We start from the raw sequence: 18,009 nt of genomic DNA on the forward strand, positions 1-18,009 counted from the left end.
GTAAATCACAAACACATCTCTGTTATGACAGAGAGGTCAATAAGCATGTTGTGCATTGCTTCATACCCTTTCCCTTTCTTTCTGTCCTTTCTCCCTCCATTCTCCACCCTCTCCGGGTGAAGCTAACTGACTTGAGCGTTTTTCCCTCAGCAGACATGAAAAGCTCACGGCTATTACAGCCAAGTCATGCTCAGTTTTATATTTAACAGTGCGGGTAAAGGCCTATGGTGGGGGGGCTGAGTGGTAGTTCAGGAGAGGTGGGGAGGAGCAGAGGGGACTTCAAAGCATGCTTTCAGAATGGGATTTTCAGCTTAAATCCACATAAGGAAAAAAGCTGTCATCACTGGGAGCCGGCATTATTTTTGTCTTCTAAGAGGAACCCTTGCCCCTGCCATTTCAACAATACAAACGATGTACAAAGAAGTATGTACATGGCTGTGGGGGCCATAAAGCAGTCAATGGAGCTATAACTTCTGTACACGTTCAACACTTGCTTCTATATAAATGCTCAGCGTACTGAATAGTGAGTAGCAAGGGTTTGGGCTTACTGGAAATGACAGTCTCAAAAATATCACGTACTGTAGCGTATACCTCCTTGCTCTGTGCATACTGTGGGCCCTGATCCTCGGCCAAGGTGCTGTTCCTTCCAAAGCTTGGCTTGGAAATCTACAGAGATAAAGAGCTAGATTAGGTGATGAGGAGATCAAAGACAGCACTTTCACCTACTCCACATTAAAAACAACCAAAAGACACCCTTTTGCAACTCACCGGAGACAAGGGACTGGGGTTCTCTCGCAAATAACGAGGGTTTTCAACCTGAAAGTAAATAGAAAAACGTTCAAATGACTTCCAGAATCTGAGCTCAGCCCCTTCGTTTGTTATAAACAATACTGGGAATACATCAAAAGCTCAGGGCTGTGGCTGCAGTCTTTTCCGTCAACTCTTGTCTGTTTAAAAAGACAGAGTGCGTCGGGGAACTTCAAGGCATGTTGTGTGTGGCCGGCTCTGTTTCCGCTCTCAGCCCCTCTTTGCTGTCGCAACGTGGACCTTTGTCAACACTCAGCGCCACGAATCTGTAAGCTATCCCCGGTCCGTTTACCTTCATATGGAGACAAATGTGTATACATCCATGCCAAACACTGACATGCCATGTCCTTTGATTATAATATGAAACACAAGACACACAAAAAGGAACTGCGCAACCACCTGAACGCAAACTGTGCAGCACTACATCAATAGGGCTCACTAACTGTGACACAAACATCTCTGTGTTGACAACCTGCTATTTTCCTTCCACTATTTGCATTTGTTTATGACCCCATTATTTTTCTTGTGAACTCACACCATCATTCAGTGTTTCTCTGTCATGCACTGAGGCTGTCTACAGGGGCTGCTAACTAGCGGCAAGATCACGGCCTTTCAAAGCAGTGGGGCTGACTTTAGAGATGACAAGCAGAGAGACGCCTGGTAAACAGTTCTGTTGCTAAGCTCTTTTCTTCAACGTGGGGATGGAGGAAGAGAACAAGGAGGAAGAGGAGAGTAGTGTGGGATCCATTCAGTCGTGTAAAAAAAAAAAAAGGATCAAATGTTGTTCAACCCACACAAAGCCAATGGAGAATGAATGGAAGATGAGAGAGCAGAGCCTAAAAGCTTGGGACTAAAATAGTTACAGCTAATGTACAAGGATAAAGTCACAATCTGTTGCTTCAGGGTGAGCCAGTGACAGGTGGAGTAGATGAAAGCAGCTATGCTTCCGACTTAGTCGTGATGCAGGTAAAAGCAGGTCGGACATTTTGTTAGCTGACATACAGTAAGCTCTCAACAAAAGGAGACATCAGGCTTAACTCCAATCAGATTTACTGTAATACATGCACAGAGAGAGACGTGCACAAGAACAGACGAGTCAAGATAGTGTGCACAGAGCAGCATCAATGTGCAGGTCATAATGTTTGATGAATTGCTATTTAATTTTGGCACTGGCAAAGAAAGAAATCCATATTTACCAAGTGATGAATCAATCAATATCCGTCTAAACTAGAGCCCAGGCTGAAAACTAGAATGGGATTTCTTTTTATACCCACAGACAGCCAGTCAGCACATTTGATTGAGCACGGCCCACAGGGCGACATGTAGACTAAATGCTGCGGTGTAATGTTGGCACAGTGCGATACTAAACTTGGATTTGGTGCACACGTATGCCTGCCTGTGTGCACACTCTTATTCTGCGTTCGCCTGTGTGCAGCTGGCACAGCGCTCTGTGTCATTGGAACCTGACGTGGATGGATGGACCACGCAGACCGGGAACATCACAAGGCCTGGCTCCGCAGCCAAATAAAAACACCCAGTGATTGATGGCTTTCTACTTTCTGACTAGCGGTCAACTGCCCATCAGAAAATGGACTAGCATTGAATTGTGTATGAAAGAACAGGTCAAGCTTTTACACAATTTGATTGGCATGCGTTTGTGTTCTTCACCGCAGATCAGTGTATGCTGCACCTAACTCTACTGTTACTCCCAATGGAGATTCAACTCATGAGCCACTGGAGAAAGAAGCAGATGGAGGTCCAGCTGACTCAGGTTTTGTGTCCCTTAAAGGAACTGCTATCAGAGTCTGATGCAATCTGTTGACTACTGTCCAGTATGGCCACCATGCTGAGAACACACATTATGTCATTCGAGGTGAAATGAACAAACCGATATGGACTGCTTCAGAACATCTAAAGCTAAAGATGTTCCAGATAGAGTGACGCTTGGCTGTGCGGACATTTTCCTCGGAACTTGGGGCTTTGAAGCAGTGCATCTATAACACTTCTGTAAACTTAAAGGGGGTTTGTGTGTGTTTGTGTGTGTTTGGGGAGGAACATCTGTTGATTTGAAAGATGCAGGCTTGGGGGAGCGTTGCCAAGCAATGCCTCTTATCAGCATCTCAACACAGACGAGTGCAGAGCCTCACGTCTGCTGATGGATACCTCAGATTACTCTGGTGTTGAGTAAAACAGGAACATGGAGAGAGTCGGGGGGAAAGGAAGATGTAAAAGGCTGAAGGTGAAATCGCGAGGCAGAGGGAAAGAAAGGATTTTTGAAGAGAGAGAAGCCGTTTTGAAAGCAGGAGAAAACATGGCTGTGTGTGAGTGATGCAGGGGAAAGGACTATGGAGACTCTGGGTCATGCTGGTGAGGAGATAGGGAAAAAATAAGGGAATAAGAAGACATGAGGGCAGAGTGCTTATCAAGCGCTGGACTGGTGCACTCCAGGATGATCAGATAAGAGAGACGCACAAATCTTCAAATGCTCAGTTTACTCAACGCTTCTTCACTGTCACGTCCTACAATCACATTAAAAGGAAGCGGTTTCAGGAAGGGATGGGCAATATATCGATATTATATACAGTGTTTCCCTTACCATTGTCTTGGAGGGGCCAACAGAGCCCCGCACCCCCCCTGAAATTCAAGGTGTTTAAAAAAAAAAGAAATTATAATTTTCTTTATAATCTTTTTTTAAAAATATATATATATACATACATAGCACCAAATTGCAACTAATCTATATCTACTGTCACTTTTCACATTGAACATGTGCTCTTTTATTAAATAAACTATACGCTTTCATTTTACGTTGTGAGCTGGAGTGTTTTTGACCCTAAGAAACACTGATGCATTAATCAATAACAATAATCCACAGCTCCCTCTCTCTGCTCCAGAGGATTTAAAAAAAAATATATATCCCAATGCCAATGGACATTGTTGAAAGCGTTGAACAGCCTTTGTCGGACAATGTGGAAGCAATCAATCAGCGTCATTGCCCTATTGATTTAAATGTGTTTGAGCTCGGGTGATCAGATTCACCGTCACTGTGCGTGAGCTACAGCTTAAAGACAACTGCATGTACCCAAGCAGCTGAAGGCATGCCCCTGGACTCACCCCCAGGTTCCAGCTGTTGAGACGAGCCTCCAGGTCGCTGTCATCGGGAGACGTGTCTGCCTTCAGCCCCACATCCACCTGTGGAGGGGGGAAAAGTGAGAGTGCGTAAACAGCAGAAAACACAATGGAAATGAAGTGTTTTAAATGAGAGGAGGGAATTAAAACCATTTCTTTGACTGGCGGTTTAGCCTAAGGAAGGGAGTAACACAGGGGTTATCATTTTGACATTATTCCTCTCTTGGCAACAATAAAAAGGTTCTTTAAAAGCTTATAGATATACAGTACACCCACACGTGTTCTCCGCCCACACTAAGAGCTTTTCACTCCCTCGTTATCTCCATCCCTCCACCCTTTGCTCCCTCACTCTCTCACATACAGCACTCCAGATGTTTGGCAGCTCCACATCATCATTTCCGTCACGCTGTAAATTCCACGAGAGGGGCATATGCAGCTAAACTGTCCGTCATCCGTACGTTTCCCCAGCCTTTTGTTACGACGGGCCTCCGGATTTGTTCTATACAGTATAATTTGAAAGCTTCCAGGGGTTTCTGTTGATTCAAGATCAGTTTACTCAAGTCAAGGTTGGGCAGCGAGGTAGACATGGGGGGAAATATCTTATAAAGTTGAGGCAGCGATAGGGTAAGGAGAGATGTTGTTGGATTTGATTAGGATCTTGTGGAGTGTGGACCTTGGGTGTACCTCAGCGGAACTGCACTGACAGAGAAATGGCTGAATGAAAAGGATTAAATGCCCCTTCGGATTAAAAAGGCATTAAGGTCCCAGAGCCTCACCCTCAAACAAACACAGTAAATGTTTCATATCGATATCTAGGAATGCTGAGTATGTGGGTCACCGGCTGTTCAAAGTAGCGTGTCACAGTCTCTGTATCGCACCAGGAATTCAACACTGTTAAGTATAAATGGGCTCCAATGGTTTTTGCCAGATGTACTCACTGGTAGCAGTTGTGACATTGAACTGTTTGATGGCTTTTACTTTCGACACGTAGAGTGGACTCATTATGGTTTGATGACACATTAAAGGCCATGAAAAAATATTTCTCAATCAGTTTCTTACAATTTGCAGGTTTCATCTACTTACATTTTTAACTTAAATACACTTATTTTGCCAGATCCTCGCTTAAACTAAAGCAGTCTAACACAACAGCACCATCTGCAATCCTGCCTTCATGAAGAGTCAGTTTTAATTGAGTAAAAAAAACAAGAACCACTTGTTGAGTTCATGTAGGCCTTCACCAGCACTTACGTATGATCCTGCTTGAAGTGAATATATCTGCACTTTCCTTGTTGTTCGGAGTTTGATTCTTTATGCTTTTCGCACTTATAAGTGCCTTTGGATAAAAGCATCAGCTAAATGTTATGTAAAAGAAAAGAAATCCCCAAATATTTGAAGGATGCAGTTGAATTAGTAGAAGGCTGTTGAATCGTGTTCTGTTACGATGAGAGTTATCCAGATTTGTGTCCAACCTACTTATACGAACATTGTAAATACAAACTAAGGGAAACAACTCTCAGTGTAACTCAGAGGGAAGTTTCAGTAGGGCGCATCAAAAATCTGTTTGACTGCCAAATGTATTGTGATCACAACCATTAGCTCCATTTCTGTTGCTTGAACCAGCAACTTATAACTTCAGGGAATTTCCTCCAGCTTCATGGGGATATGAGTTTAGGAATTTCCAAATTGGTCCACATTAAAGAAGAAAGCAAATCATCGCAGCTACTATTTGTATTGGCACCAGCGGGTTCGCAGTAATATTTCAATGTGTCATCTAATGGCAGGGAAGTCCAGAGGTGTGTCTGAACCACGGTGATGTGCTGCTCACCCTGCGGGCATCGTGTCTGGGAGACTGTTTGAGTGGACTGGAAGACAAAGGTCGTGGTGGGTTCTGTTCCTCGTACAGCCTTCTTCTGGAAGAGAGAGAGAAATAGGAAGAACAACTGTAAGAGGCTAACCTACAGCATAGTGTGTGTTTGTGTCTGTGGAGTCTGTTTTGGTCCCTATGTTTGCATATGAATGTGCTTGCATCGGCAGCCTGCCTCGCTATTTACACAGATCAACATCTGGCAGTGGTTGCATGGTTTGTGGTCTGCATTTCATCCCATCCGCACAATAAACGTCTCTGCTATACATCACTTTGTTTCCACGGACAGCCCGCGGGGCACCAGTGTTTGGCTGGTCCAATCCTTTTATAAATGGTACACCTCAATCATTGTCTCTCATCATGTCCATCACGGTGTTAAGAAGATTAACAAGGAAACAGCTTTTATTCATTGGCACACAAACACATCCCCTTCTCACTGGCTCTCCCTCTCCCCCCCCCACACACACATAACTGAGCCTACTAGTATCTCATTAAGCACAGGCGCATGAGGCACTAATGGCCTGTTAATGCTAATTGAATGAAGATGTGAAAGGAGACGGGAAGATGTAGGACAATAATGAATGGGGAAAAAAATGTCTGTCATCTAATAGAGACATCACATTGCGTTCTAGAGGGCACTGTTTCGCACTCAATGTGCAGCCTATGGGCGCTCTTTTTCTCCCATGTAATCTATTTAAGTATTCCTGGCATTGAGCATTTGAACCTCATTTGTCACAGAAGGTGTTATCTCGTGGAGGAGAGCACCATCGCTGTGAGCTTTCTGGAAAGACTGCTGAATATAGAACACGAGGGATATCTGTGGGGGCACCTTTGTCATTTGTACCTCAAATCCTCCAACCCATGGAATATGCATACAACACACAATGTCATATTACTACTAGACACTGTTTGTTGAGGAAATAAAGTTAATGTTTTCCCAGTTGATATAGGTATACTAACTTGAAGCTATTCCACAGCACAGACTTTAGGTCACTTATTATTCAAAATCAACTTTTTCACGTCTTTAATTGTTTAATACATAAATGTGTGTCCCCTTTTTGTGGGGATTCGGAAGGTTTCAGGAAAAGGATTATTCCTCTTTTTGTCCTGATGGATATATATAAAAACCTGTCTGAAAATGAGCTGAATAGATTTGGTGACTTTGTGATGTCACAACAGTTCTATGGGTTGTGTAACCATTAGCCAACAAACATAATATCATAAGATTTGTTCTAATCTAAATGACAGATCCTGATCAAACTAAACTGTACTTATCTGAACAGTATCTCTGTCACATAATAACGTTTTACTGTAAGTGAACTCACAAAATTGGATTTTGTTAAACAGGGTTACGGTAAACAGGATTCAAATGTAAAAATAATAATATGCCTCTGAATATGTACTGTTTATGTCCTCATGTGGCAACTCCATGTTCATTGGCACACAGTATGTAAAGTTTTAAAAATAATATTTCATAAATTGCGTATAGATTGCTACAAATGAAATGACATTGCTAGGCAACAGCTGTCTACTTCCTGTCAGCGGATGTCATTCAGTTGCACTGCAACATGAAATAAGCTGGGACACATTTAGAATGTCTATATCTATGAAATGCTCTATACTAAATGGTCTATACACTGACCTTATACTTATATACACATAATACATCTAGGACAGATTTCCTTGAATGTAATCTGAAAATGATCACTGGAAAAGAGCGATACAATGCTTTTGCAATAATACTGTTAAGGGTTGAATAATGAATCACTTATTATAATGAATTATGATCAAAACTTTCAAAAAACACCACACACACACACACACACACACACACACACACACACACACACACACACACACACACACACACACACACACACACACACACACACACACACACACACACACACACACACACACACACACACACACACACACACACACACACACACACACACACACACACACACACACACACACACACACACACACACACACACACACACACACACACCTTGGATAAGGGGGCCAAGCTTTGCAATCTTGGGCCTCTAAGTCAACAGGTGGATGAGGATAATTGAATCAGATGTGTCTGGAGTCTGAGGCCCGGAGATCAAAGCAGTGGCAAGTCAGGCCAGAGCTACACACACACACACATGCAGAGGCGCACACACACTCAGAAGAAAATGAGAACACCATGTAGAGCCTCAAAAGCTGCAGCTCGGCTGATTAAAGCAGCCTGACATCCATACCCCCGCCTGACCTCCAGGTGCAGAGCCAGTGGGCCTGGGTCTCAGCCTCGGGCACCCTCAGGAAGGCAGTCTGACCTTGGGGGACAAACATCTCTGCCCCTGCACCTAAAGCCACCTGGAGGCAAGATCAGTGGAGACCGTTTGGCCTGTGAGCGAGACACGCGAGGCGTTTTTACCGGAATCAATGGCTGACTGTTGTAAAAAGCATAGACAATGTTATTGTCGCACTCAAAAAAAAGAAAGGGAGGGAGAGAGGAAAGGGGGGTTAAAAGATTTCATATGTGGACAAAAAGCACACACATGGAGGACAGAAGTCAGAGACAAGAGGAAAACAAGGAAAGAGAGAAAGCCTTAAAGAGGCTGCTAACAATGAAGGAGGGTAATATAAATAGATAAGGCCAGAATTAAACTTTAGCAGTGAACCTGAGACGAGAAGTGCTAATCAGAAACATGTCAAAACCCCAACCACTGTTATCGTTATCACAATCTGTCCCTTTTGGCATCAGAAGATGGAGAGTACGTGTCACCAAAGCTGTTTCCTATCATCTGTTCTCGACACCCGCTGACTGCTCGAGCTTCACAACAGCATTCCTCTGCCCGAATAGCTGCCATAGACAAAGCAGTGGCTCTATCTTGTGGCTAAATAAGGAACAGCACAACAACACTGGAATGCATGGTGGAATTCGCTCGGGGCATTTCAGCCTAATAAGGATAGATGATGTTTAAACAACACGCACACATAACAACACATTCACTCCTGATTGAAATAGAAATAATAACTCAAAACATCTTTAAATCCACCCATCTTTTCCTGGTTATCTGGAAACTTGAATTGGACCATTACACAAGCTAAAATAAGCCCTGTCCATCACCTGACTAATGGCGAGAGAGACAGAGATCAAACGCTGCCACATCATAGGGAGTCAGACTTATCTAAATGAGACAGACACATAAAAGGACTCTTGGCCCGGCTAATTTTCTTCATCAGGACGTTAGCCTGTGATCTGAGCGTCTTTCATGGTTTGATCCGAATCACTCTGCTGCGCTTAAAACCTCTCTATCCTCACCCTATAAAGCACAGGGGAGGAAGGGAAGTACCATGTTTCAAATTGAAAGACTCTTTTGGTTGAAAAAAAAAAAAAAAGGTCAGTAATAATGTCACAACTATCTCACTGCTAGAAACCTATTATTTATGAAACTATAAAATAAAAAGCATAATCATGTTTATTTAACACTCAAGTGTGTTAAGCATGCTGCCGTTTTGAATGTAGTCACTTTTAATGGAAGGAAGTGAAAAAATTGATTTTGAATTTGTTCTGGGACACAGGCTAGATAATGTGAGTTAAAAAGTGTGAGAAATATTTAAACACTAGTTCTAATGATGAGTTTCTAAGAATCAAATATTCTATAACCGCCGAGAGTACGAATTTGAATTTCATTTGGCAGCAGACGGCATGTTCTCTTTTATTACACAGTGCCCTGGTGGATATTAAGCTCTCTTTACATTTACAGCGCTCTCTTTTTAATATGCTAATGAGCATTTCAAGCCACTGGGCTCCGGTTTGCCTTTCCCTGTTAATTAGAATGAAAAACCCTGAGCCATTACTAACATCACTTTGTCAAGCGCCTGCACCGCCTGCAGTCAGAGGAAATATCCCTGAGCCAACTAGGATGATTTAGGGAAGAATGTTAAAAAGGGTTCAAATGTGTGTGTGTGTGTGTGTGCACGATTATATGCGTTTTTTTATATTCATTCGTGCATGTGTGCCTGAGTAGCACTTTGAGTCAAGTGTTTTTTAAATGAAGCAGTACATTTTTTAATCCAAAAATACTATTTAGCAGCTCATACAAGAATAGAAACAAGATAATGAGCTATCCTTATTCTCCGTGTTCCCCTCTCCTCTGTGGGGGTTTCACCTCAGGTTCAACAACTAGGACACTTTAAAGAAGAAAATAACAGAGATATGGAAAGAGAATACAAGCGGTTCTCACCCTCTCATGCTGTTTTGACATGGATTACTATGAAAAGTCAGAATGGACAGTTGAAGCAGACTGATGCAAGAACTAGGCAACGTCTTCGGCTTTTCAGATAGTGCTGCAGAGCAAATACGATCAGTCACGTAAGCTGTGTGTATTCAGCTTCAAAGTCGAGCTCAATTTCCGTATAAAACAACATTGAGTACCGTACTTAGATAAATATGATATGTGTCATATGTAGCATCTTTTATATCTGTTCAAAGTGTGAAGTGCTGTTAAGTCACCAGCTGAAGAGCTATTTTAAATACACTTTAGTTGTGCAGGAACTACAAACCGTACTGGAATGGGGACGTTTTAAATGTGCCAGGACCTCTCACTGCAATTGTGATAAATTCCACTTAAGAAACTAATATTGCTGATAACTGATTGAAGTGATGAGATGATATAATGGACCCATTCTTTGGAGCCAACTGTCGCTCTGCTTCTCACCGTTAGAAGGGACTCCAGACTGCAATCTGCTTCACTAATGAATTGAAGAATTACATGAATCACCTAATAAAAGGTTACTTCTACCTGTAGGCTGTACTGTCATCCAACTGGCATGTGTGCTACCGACAGCTAGGGCTGCTCGATTATGGCAAAAAAAAATAAAAAAATTTGGTCAATAATTGATATCACGATTATTAAATACGATTATTCATTGACTTTGAAAACATCCATTTATTGAACTTTAAAACAAATACAAATAATAATTTGAACAGTATCTTTTTAACTGTTGATTACCCTGAACGTATAATTCAACTGAAAAACCAATACAAAAATAAATTAAATAAATGATACATTTATATTATCATTTAAATAAATAATATCAAAATAATAAATACCAATAAAGAAGATCAACAAATATTTTGGAGCGCACTTCCACAAGCTGCTAAACATATATTAATATGATAAATAAAAATAAATTAGACCAAAATAAATTAGATTAAATATGTTGCAGCGCACTGTCACAACCTAGCAAAGCAAAATAATCGTTTTTTTCCCGATTATGTTGTTTTCGTAATTGTGGCAGGCCAAAATAGTAATTGCGATTAAAATACGATTAATTGCACAGCCCTACCGACGGAAGCCTATTTGTATTACTCTACTCAATCAAATTGAAAGAAGGTTGTTATGATCCAGAAACATAACGTAGATGTTGCACCATCTGTTTTAAAAGGATGATTGGCTTTCATGGATGTGTTGAAACAAATACCAATTGGTTGGTACCAAACAGGTGACAAGTACGCATCTTTGGTCCACACATCCTTTCAGTTTACAATTCCATACGATGAATGATGAGTTTCAAAAGAGGCACGATATTTGTTAAAGGCTCAATATGTGTTCAAATACAATTCAGTATTGTGGCACTGCAGAGATATCCTGGCATTCCAATAGTACTCTACAGGCTTAACAAAACATATATGTTTGGTCATCTGCAAATCACACAATGATCCTTTTACATTTATTTTTCAATGATGAGAAAATAATCATGCAAAGATGACGAATCCCTCCCATACTTAAATTCCAATATCTGTCAAAATAATTTCAATTAGTGATTTTTTTCCCAATGGGGCAGCCCTAGTGGAACAGTACCTGTGACGAGCTGTGATGGTTGTGGAGCTGGTTCTGTCCTTCAGCAGACTGGAAGCCAAAGAGTCATCAGTGTGGCCTCCAAGCTCTCCTGTCAACCAATCAGGCAGCTCCGCTCTGCTGTGACCGCGCAGAGGTTCATCAAAGTAGATCGACTTGGATGCAAATGAAAAGACATCAGATGAAAACTAGGTTAAATAAGTCAATAAATATTTGCAATCTGTTGCAATTTTATTCAATGAGTTGCAAACTGCATGAGATGTAAGCAGATTAAATGAAACCATTGAAAATACAAGCTTTTTGAAGTTCAATATTTTCAATGAAGAATAAGCTCAACTTTATGTTTTATTTAGCACCTTTCATTCAAACATGCTGCCAAAAGTGCTTCATAAAACAAGGAAAAACAAATAAACGACATACTTATTACATACTACATACCTATAATTTCTTATGATGTCTATTCTAGAATGGGAGCAACAGTAATTTAGGGATCATTAAGGTTCCTGATAATGGTTGTGAAATGAGATTCTAATTAAGCCAGTTTAAAATCACTCCCAAGAATGTGATCTTTGATTTCATCCCAAACATTGGGTGCCATTTTTGTCTTGCTGCCTTTTCTTCGTTAAGATCAGAAAGACAGGCAATGTGGACATGGAGTGAGTCTTACTACAGCAGCCGAGCTGACGGCAATACAGCAATTATTTTTGTTTCAATGATGCAGTAACTCTTACCATGTAGGTAGGGAGTGTCTTGAGGCTGCCAGGCTCTGGTTTGCAGGTGAAAGGCCGATCCAGGGCCCCTCTTTTGAGCATTTGAAGGAGCAAACGGGCATGCATGTTGCGGTTCTTACGACCGGTCAAACCTGAACCACAGCTGGCCGGGTCACACAGCTTCTTTATCCATGTGACACATCGCTGCCGCTCTGTGGTCAATGAGAGAGAAAGAGGGACAGAGGCAACAATGACACAGGTAAGTAAATACATAAATATCTGTTAGATATTCAACTTCTTCCTGGGAATTGTCTTATGACATACATTTGCTTAGAAAAGTACAAAAAAGAGCCAATCATTAAGTTTGCATTATCAGCAGAGGTGGAAGAGGTACTTAGATCCTCTACTTAAATAAAATTAGAACAACCAACATGTTGGAATACTCTGTTAAGTAAAAGTTGTGCAATCAAAATGTTACTCAAGAAAAGTCATAAAGTATTAGCATCAAAATATACTTAAAGTACCAAAAGTAAAAGTATTAATTATGCAGATCGGCCCATTTCAGAATAATGTTAATGTTATGATTTGATTATAATTATTCATGCATTCATGATTAGAGGGTTATTAAAGATGGTAAAGATACACCTAATTGTAACACAATTTTGAAAAGTTACATTTGCAAAGTTACTAAAGGTATTAAATAAATGAAAGGTACAAAATGTACCTTTGAATTGTAGTGGGGTAGAAGTACAAACTAGCAACACAGACATTCTCAAGTAAAGTGCAGGTCTCCACGAAATTGTACTTCAGTACAGTACTTGACTAAATCTTCTTAGTTACTTTACACCACTGATCATCAGTGTTGTTTACACTTTGTGTAGTGAAGTGAAAAGAGATGAAATGTAATCTCACCTGTCTTGCTGGGGTGTTTAAGGACATATGGCTTCATGTCAAGCAGAAAATGGTCAAACTCAGTATCCAGCCATTCCCATGAGTCCTCATATTTGCTCATGGTGTCCTGAGGAGGAAATATGTAAACAAGAGTTAATACAAGTAACTCAACAATACGTTACTAACTTAGGTAGCGATGCATTTGTTAGCTAGCTACATGGGATTGTTAGCAGCAAAACAGAGTGGAGATATAGCTAGTTAAAAGACGGGTATGTTAACATCTTGTCCCTTAATTATAGCACAAGGCAACATGACAACCACTTAATCACTAGTGTTGACAAACTAGCTAACGTTAACACATCTTAGTTATTGAGGCAGTGATGCATTAGCAAACAGGCTAAAGCAAAGCCGTAAACCGCTTGTGTGGTGAGGTTTTGTCCAACCTCTGGGAACGGATACACGAAACGCTAAGGATGGCACATTGTTTATGATAATGTTTAGTAAGGAGTAAAAAACGACTTACTTTTAACACTGATTTAGCCGCTCAAAATGGTTCAAAAACGTTAGCGTCCTCACTTTACGCCACATCCGGTTTCCGTGGAGACACAGCGTCTCCTTGTTACCATAGAAACTGCACCACTTTTTAATTTGACTTTCCCCATGTGTGTCCTGTTGAAGCTAGTTTTTTTTTACTGTTATTTATTTCTTGAAATGACTGTAGTTTTACGGCAAATTAGACGACACTATGCTATTCCTGCCAAACACATTAAGCTTTTTGATTTGCCCGTTTAAACAAAAAAAGACTCAACTCTCAGCCCCTGCAACATTAAATCCATACAGATGAATAGTTATAGTTGCTTCTCTGAGTCTGTTGTCCATCTGATACCTGAGATGAGTCTTCAGCATGTTCAAAACACGCAATGCCGTTTAGGTCCACAAGATGGCGCCCATCAGCCTTCAGTTTGTGGGATGGTCAGCAACGGATGGATGAAATTGACGACTTGGTTTAATTGTCACTGAAATATATAAAGCCTACATATAGCATTTTTTGTATGACACCTCATAAAATATACCAATCTATTAAACAACTTACTGAACCCTCATGTGTTTAGGTGCAACAAACTTGATACACTCTTGTGGTTAATTGTGCTTTGTAATTGAAGGGGAATGTTCCCACAGCACGTGAAGGCAGACTTCACCGACGTCACTTTGAATGAAAAATAAGCGCTCAGCTGTGGAGCAGTCAGAGGGAGGCGTGCGGTCTGTCAGCCTGCACACACACCAGAGCTGTGTCGAGACAAGGACTCCACAGAAATCGGTCGGGTAAACAAGTTGTGGTTGTGCAGTTTTTGTTTTGCTTGACCCCCATTATGGCTGACCATCTTCTACATTACAATGACTCGGCTAGTGTTGGGAACCGATTCGCCCGCAAAGGTGCTTTGCGGCAGAAAAACGTGTATGAAGTGAAAAACCACAAATTTACTGCGAGGTTTTTCAAGCAGCCGACGTTCTGCAGCCATTGTAAAGACTTCATATGGTAAGCATCCATAAAACACTGTCTTGCCATGTTTAACTATTAGGAATGCTTTGAGATTCTTTAAGTTTAATGGTAACAACCTTCATGTTATTCGAGTATGCAGAAAACTGAAAGTTCTTTTTTTGAAGGCTGTAGACAGATTACAATTAGTTTCAAATTACTGACCAGTTGAAATGGAATTTGTTGCTGAACAATGCCCATCTAATATTACTTTTTGATTTGCAGGGGATTTGGAAAACAAGGATTTCAATGCCAAGGTAAACCACTTGCATGTGTATTTTGGTACATTTGTTACCAGCAGATTCAGATACCAGTGAAGCAGGATGTCACAATTTGGCTTTTTAACCAAACAGTATCCCTGAACATATCAGAAAAGTTGAGGGTGCTCGATAAACAGTTGTCGTCTTGTTTAATACATTTTCTTTTTAAATATACACTCTCGATTTAGCCATCTGATAGGGTGTCAAGGGATTTCAAGAGGGAAAACTGGAAGATGCTTATCAAATCAGACATGAAAATAGAGCCCACACAGCAAGAAATGTAAAGTTTCAAAAGTTGTATTTTGTTTCTTTGGGAGGACATCACATTCTGCAAGCAAGAAAGCAGGTGTTAATATTTGAAAGACAGTCATCTTTGAAATGTCAAGGTCTCAAACATTTACCTGCAACTTCCAATTCAAAAATCCATGTTGGTTACCATTTGGTCCTGAAAGGCAAACGTTAGTTATCAGGCATTGGTTTAAACAGGCATTTAGGAGAATGAAGTTTGAAGCTGTGCACATACCTTGGAGAGTACCTGGTGTTGGATTGTTGATACTTTGCTCGCTGGTAGCTGTTTCTGGACTGGCTTATATAGCTTTGAGCAAATGGTTCACTCACTCTCTGGGGAGCAAATGCTATTCTGGGGCTAAAAACTGGTTTTGGCAACTTTCCATAATTTAGCTTTGCCTGTTGGGCTATTTCATTGGTTGGGTTATTGGGGAATGAGGGCCCTTTTGGTGGTGGAGCAGATCCTGTTGAAGTCCCCTGGCCCGCGGCTAGACCATACCCTCCTTCAGTATTGGACGTGTCAATATTCTCAGATAGATATTGAAAGACGTCTTCAAAAAACAGATGAGGGGTGTTCATTGAGCCACTTTCACGGGAGCCAAGGTTGATGTTAGCCAAACTAGAACCATTGCTTGCTGGCTTAGGCTGCCACGACTCAACGCTTGGAATCTTTACAACATTGGATGTGGAAGATGGTGCAGGCTCAAAGGCGGCTTCACGAGTAAACTCAACAGCTGGATAAGCAGGAATACCATTTGGAGAAGGACTTTGCTGAGAATTTGCAGGAGCAGTCAGAGGGTAGTTGGAGCTTAAAGGAAATTGAAGTGGGTTTTCAAGGTTTTCCTGGCCCCAGTCTGTTGAGCCGCCATTAATAAGCCCCTCTACCGCAGGAGCACGTTGTGCGTTTAGTCGAGGTGTGGCTGAACCAGAACCAGGTTGTTGGTAACTTGGGTTCTTGGGGAATGAGGGCCCTTTTGGTGGTGGAGCAGATCCTGTTGAAGTCCCCTGGCCCGCTGCTTGACCATACCCTCCTGCAGTATTGGAAGTATCAATATTCTCAGATGGATATTGAAAAACGTCGTCAAAAACAAGATGAGGGGTGTTCCTTGAGCCACTTTCACGGGAGCCAAGGTTGATGTTCTGGTTAGCCAAACTAGGACCACTGCTTGCTGGCTTAGGCTGCCACGACTCAACGCTTGGAATCTTTACAACATTGGATTTGGAAGATGGTGCAGGCTTAAAGGCGGCTTCACGAGTAAACTCAACAGCTGGTGAAGCAGGAATACCATTTGTAGAAGGACTTTGCTGAGAATTTGCAGGAGCAGTCAGAGGGTAGTTGGAGCTTAAAGGAAATTGAAGTGGGTTTTCAAGGTTTTCCTGGCCCCATTCTGTTGAGCCGCCATTAATAAGCCCCTCTACCGCAGGAGCACGTTGTGTGTTTAGTTTAGATGTGGCTGAACCAGAACCAGGTTGTTGGTTACTTGGGTCTTCATAATATGGATACCCATACCCTGTAATAGTAACAATTTAAATGACAGAATATATTCCTTCAGCCAAATGTGCCAGTCGAGTTAAGTCACATTACCTCTTGAAATTGGTAATCCTACAGTGAAATCACACAGCAACAGACAAATCCAGGAAACTCTGCAAGTAAAGAAGAAACATGCAATTTAAAATATATTCAAGATAATTGAAACAAATGAAGTAAACATCAATCAAATATACCTGAAAAGTGGTCCAAGAGCCATGACTGTAAGCTGAAGAGCAGCACACCTTACTCTTCAGAAGCTATGGTTTGAGACAAGCAGCTCACTGGGTTTGACTGGAGTTGAGAGTAACCTGTGTATGGTTAGAGAGTCCTCTGTGTCTCTTTTATATCCAGTTCACTTAACGAAGCCCATTGGCAGCACCTGGTCCCAGGGCAATCAGAGACCAAGCCATGAACAGGTGTGACAGCTGGACAACTCCTCCCATTGTTTCAGTGTGAAAGTTATCCTTTCAAACTCTGTTATACTGAAACGTTTTCTAGTTTTGCTTTCTTGAAGAACACTTTTTTCTTCTATAAACACTTTTTTCTTCTATAAACACCTTTCCTTACATTTGAACATTGTAGCAGCCATAAGGCTTGTAATTGACCTAATGCTTCTACACGGAGTCAGTGTGCCCTGAAACCAACACCATGTTGCCAACATCTTTGCTAGTATAACATTTACCCCTAAACATCTGATACTGTGGCAGGAGTGAAAGGTAAGGGAAAGGGCTAGGAGTGAGGGAGTGAAAACAAATACTTTAAATCCAGTTTAGATCATAACAAGGGCACTTGTACAACACATTAAAACAACAAATATAATGTAAAAGTTATGGAACTTATATGTTTATTGTTTGATGCCTAATAGAAGTCAGATAGCTTTGTTGCATTCACATTGTTCTCCTCCATTTGCATATTTGCAAGTAAATAAATAAATGCATGGCTCTAATTTCTCACACTTTCGCTGACAAGATTTTATAGCTAAGAGTAAAAACTACCAGATATTGAAAAAGGCTTTATCATCAGTTTCAGGAGGGCCCAGTCCGTAGAGCTGATGTGCATTTTGGAGGTATCTCAAAATTGGTGGAATGAGCAGAAGCAGAATAGGAAAATAAATACTTTACCAAACAATCC

General features: G+C 41.2%; 3 protein-coding genes across 6 annotated transcripts in view; 1 reads left to right on the forward strand and 2 right to left on the reverse strand.

The window, feature by feature from the left end:
- cep112 (centrosomal protein 112) overlaps positions 1-14,116 on the reverse strand; it is a 101,458-nt gene extending 87,342 nt beyond the window's left edge. The window contains exons 1-8 of one of the 3 annotated variants that reach the window (XM_079646488.1): positions 13,786-14,116; positions 13,284-13,389; positions 12,393-12,583; positions 11,665-11,816; positions 5,762-5,846; positions 3,922-3,999; positions 769-816; positions 592-666 (exon numbers count right to left, since the gene is read on the reverse strand). In XM_079646488.1, coding sequence (XP_079502614.1) covers positions 592-666; positions 769-816; positions 3,922-3,999; positions 5,762-5,846; positions 11,665-11,816; positions 12,393-12,583; positions 13,284-13,383 — 729 coding nt within the window. In that variant the 5' untranslated portion in view covers positions 13,384-13,389; positions 13,786-14,116. Of the gene's footprint in view, positions 1-579; positions 667-768; positions 817-3,921; positions 4,000-5,761; positions 5,847-11,664; positions 11,817-12,392; positions 12,584-13,283; positions 13,390-13,785 lie in introns of all 3 variants that reach the window. The other 2 variants (XM_079646487.1, XM_079646489.1) reach the window with 2 other exon arrangements.
- A 347-nt stretch (positions 14,117-14,463) lies between these two features.
- prkcab (protein kinase C, alpha, b) overlaps positions 14,464-18,009 on the forward strand; it is a 119,169-nt gene continuing 115,623 nt past the window's right edge. The window contains exons 1-2 of one of the 2 annotated variants that reach the window (XM_079646493.1): positions 14,464-14,799; positions 15,025-15,056. In XM_079646493.1, coding sequence (XP_079502619.1) covers positions 14,633-14,799; positions 15,025-15,056 — 199 coding nt within the window. In that variant the 5' untranslated portion in view covers positions 14,464-14,632. The remainder of the gene's footprint in view (positions 14,800-15,024; positions 15,057-18,009) is intronic. The other variant, XM_079646492.1, reaches the window with a different exon arrangement.
- Positions 15,192-17,225, reverse strand: LOC307017065 (uncharacterized protein). The gene is made up of 5 exons (XM_079646498.1): positions 17,073-17,225; positions 16,933-16,991; positions 15,583-16,858; positions 15,461-15,504; positions 15,192-15,387 (listed from the first exon to the last, which is right to left on the reverse strand). Exons 1-4 carry the CDS (start codon positions 17,093-17,095, stop codon positions 15,492-15,494), a joined length of 1,371 nt encoding a protein of 456 aa, XP_079502624.1. The 5' UTR covers positions 17,096-17,225; the 3' UTR covers positions 15,192-15,387; positions 15,461-15,491.

This window comes from Notothenia rossii, assembly GCF_949606895.1.
Source record: "Notothenia rossii genome assembly, chromosome: 8".
Taxonomy (NCBI): Eukaryota; Metazoa; Chordata; class Actinopteri; order Perciformes; family Nototheniidae; genus Notothenia; species Notothenia rossii.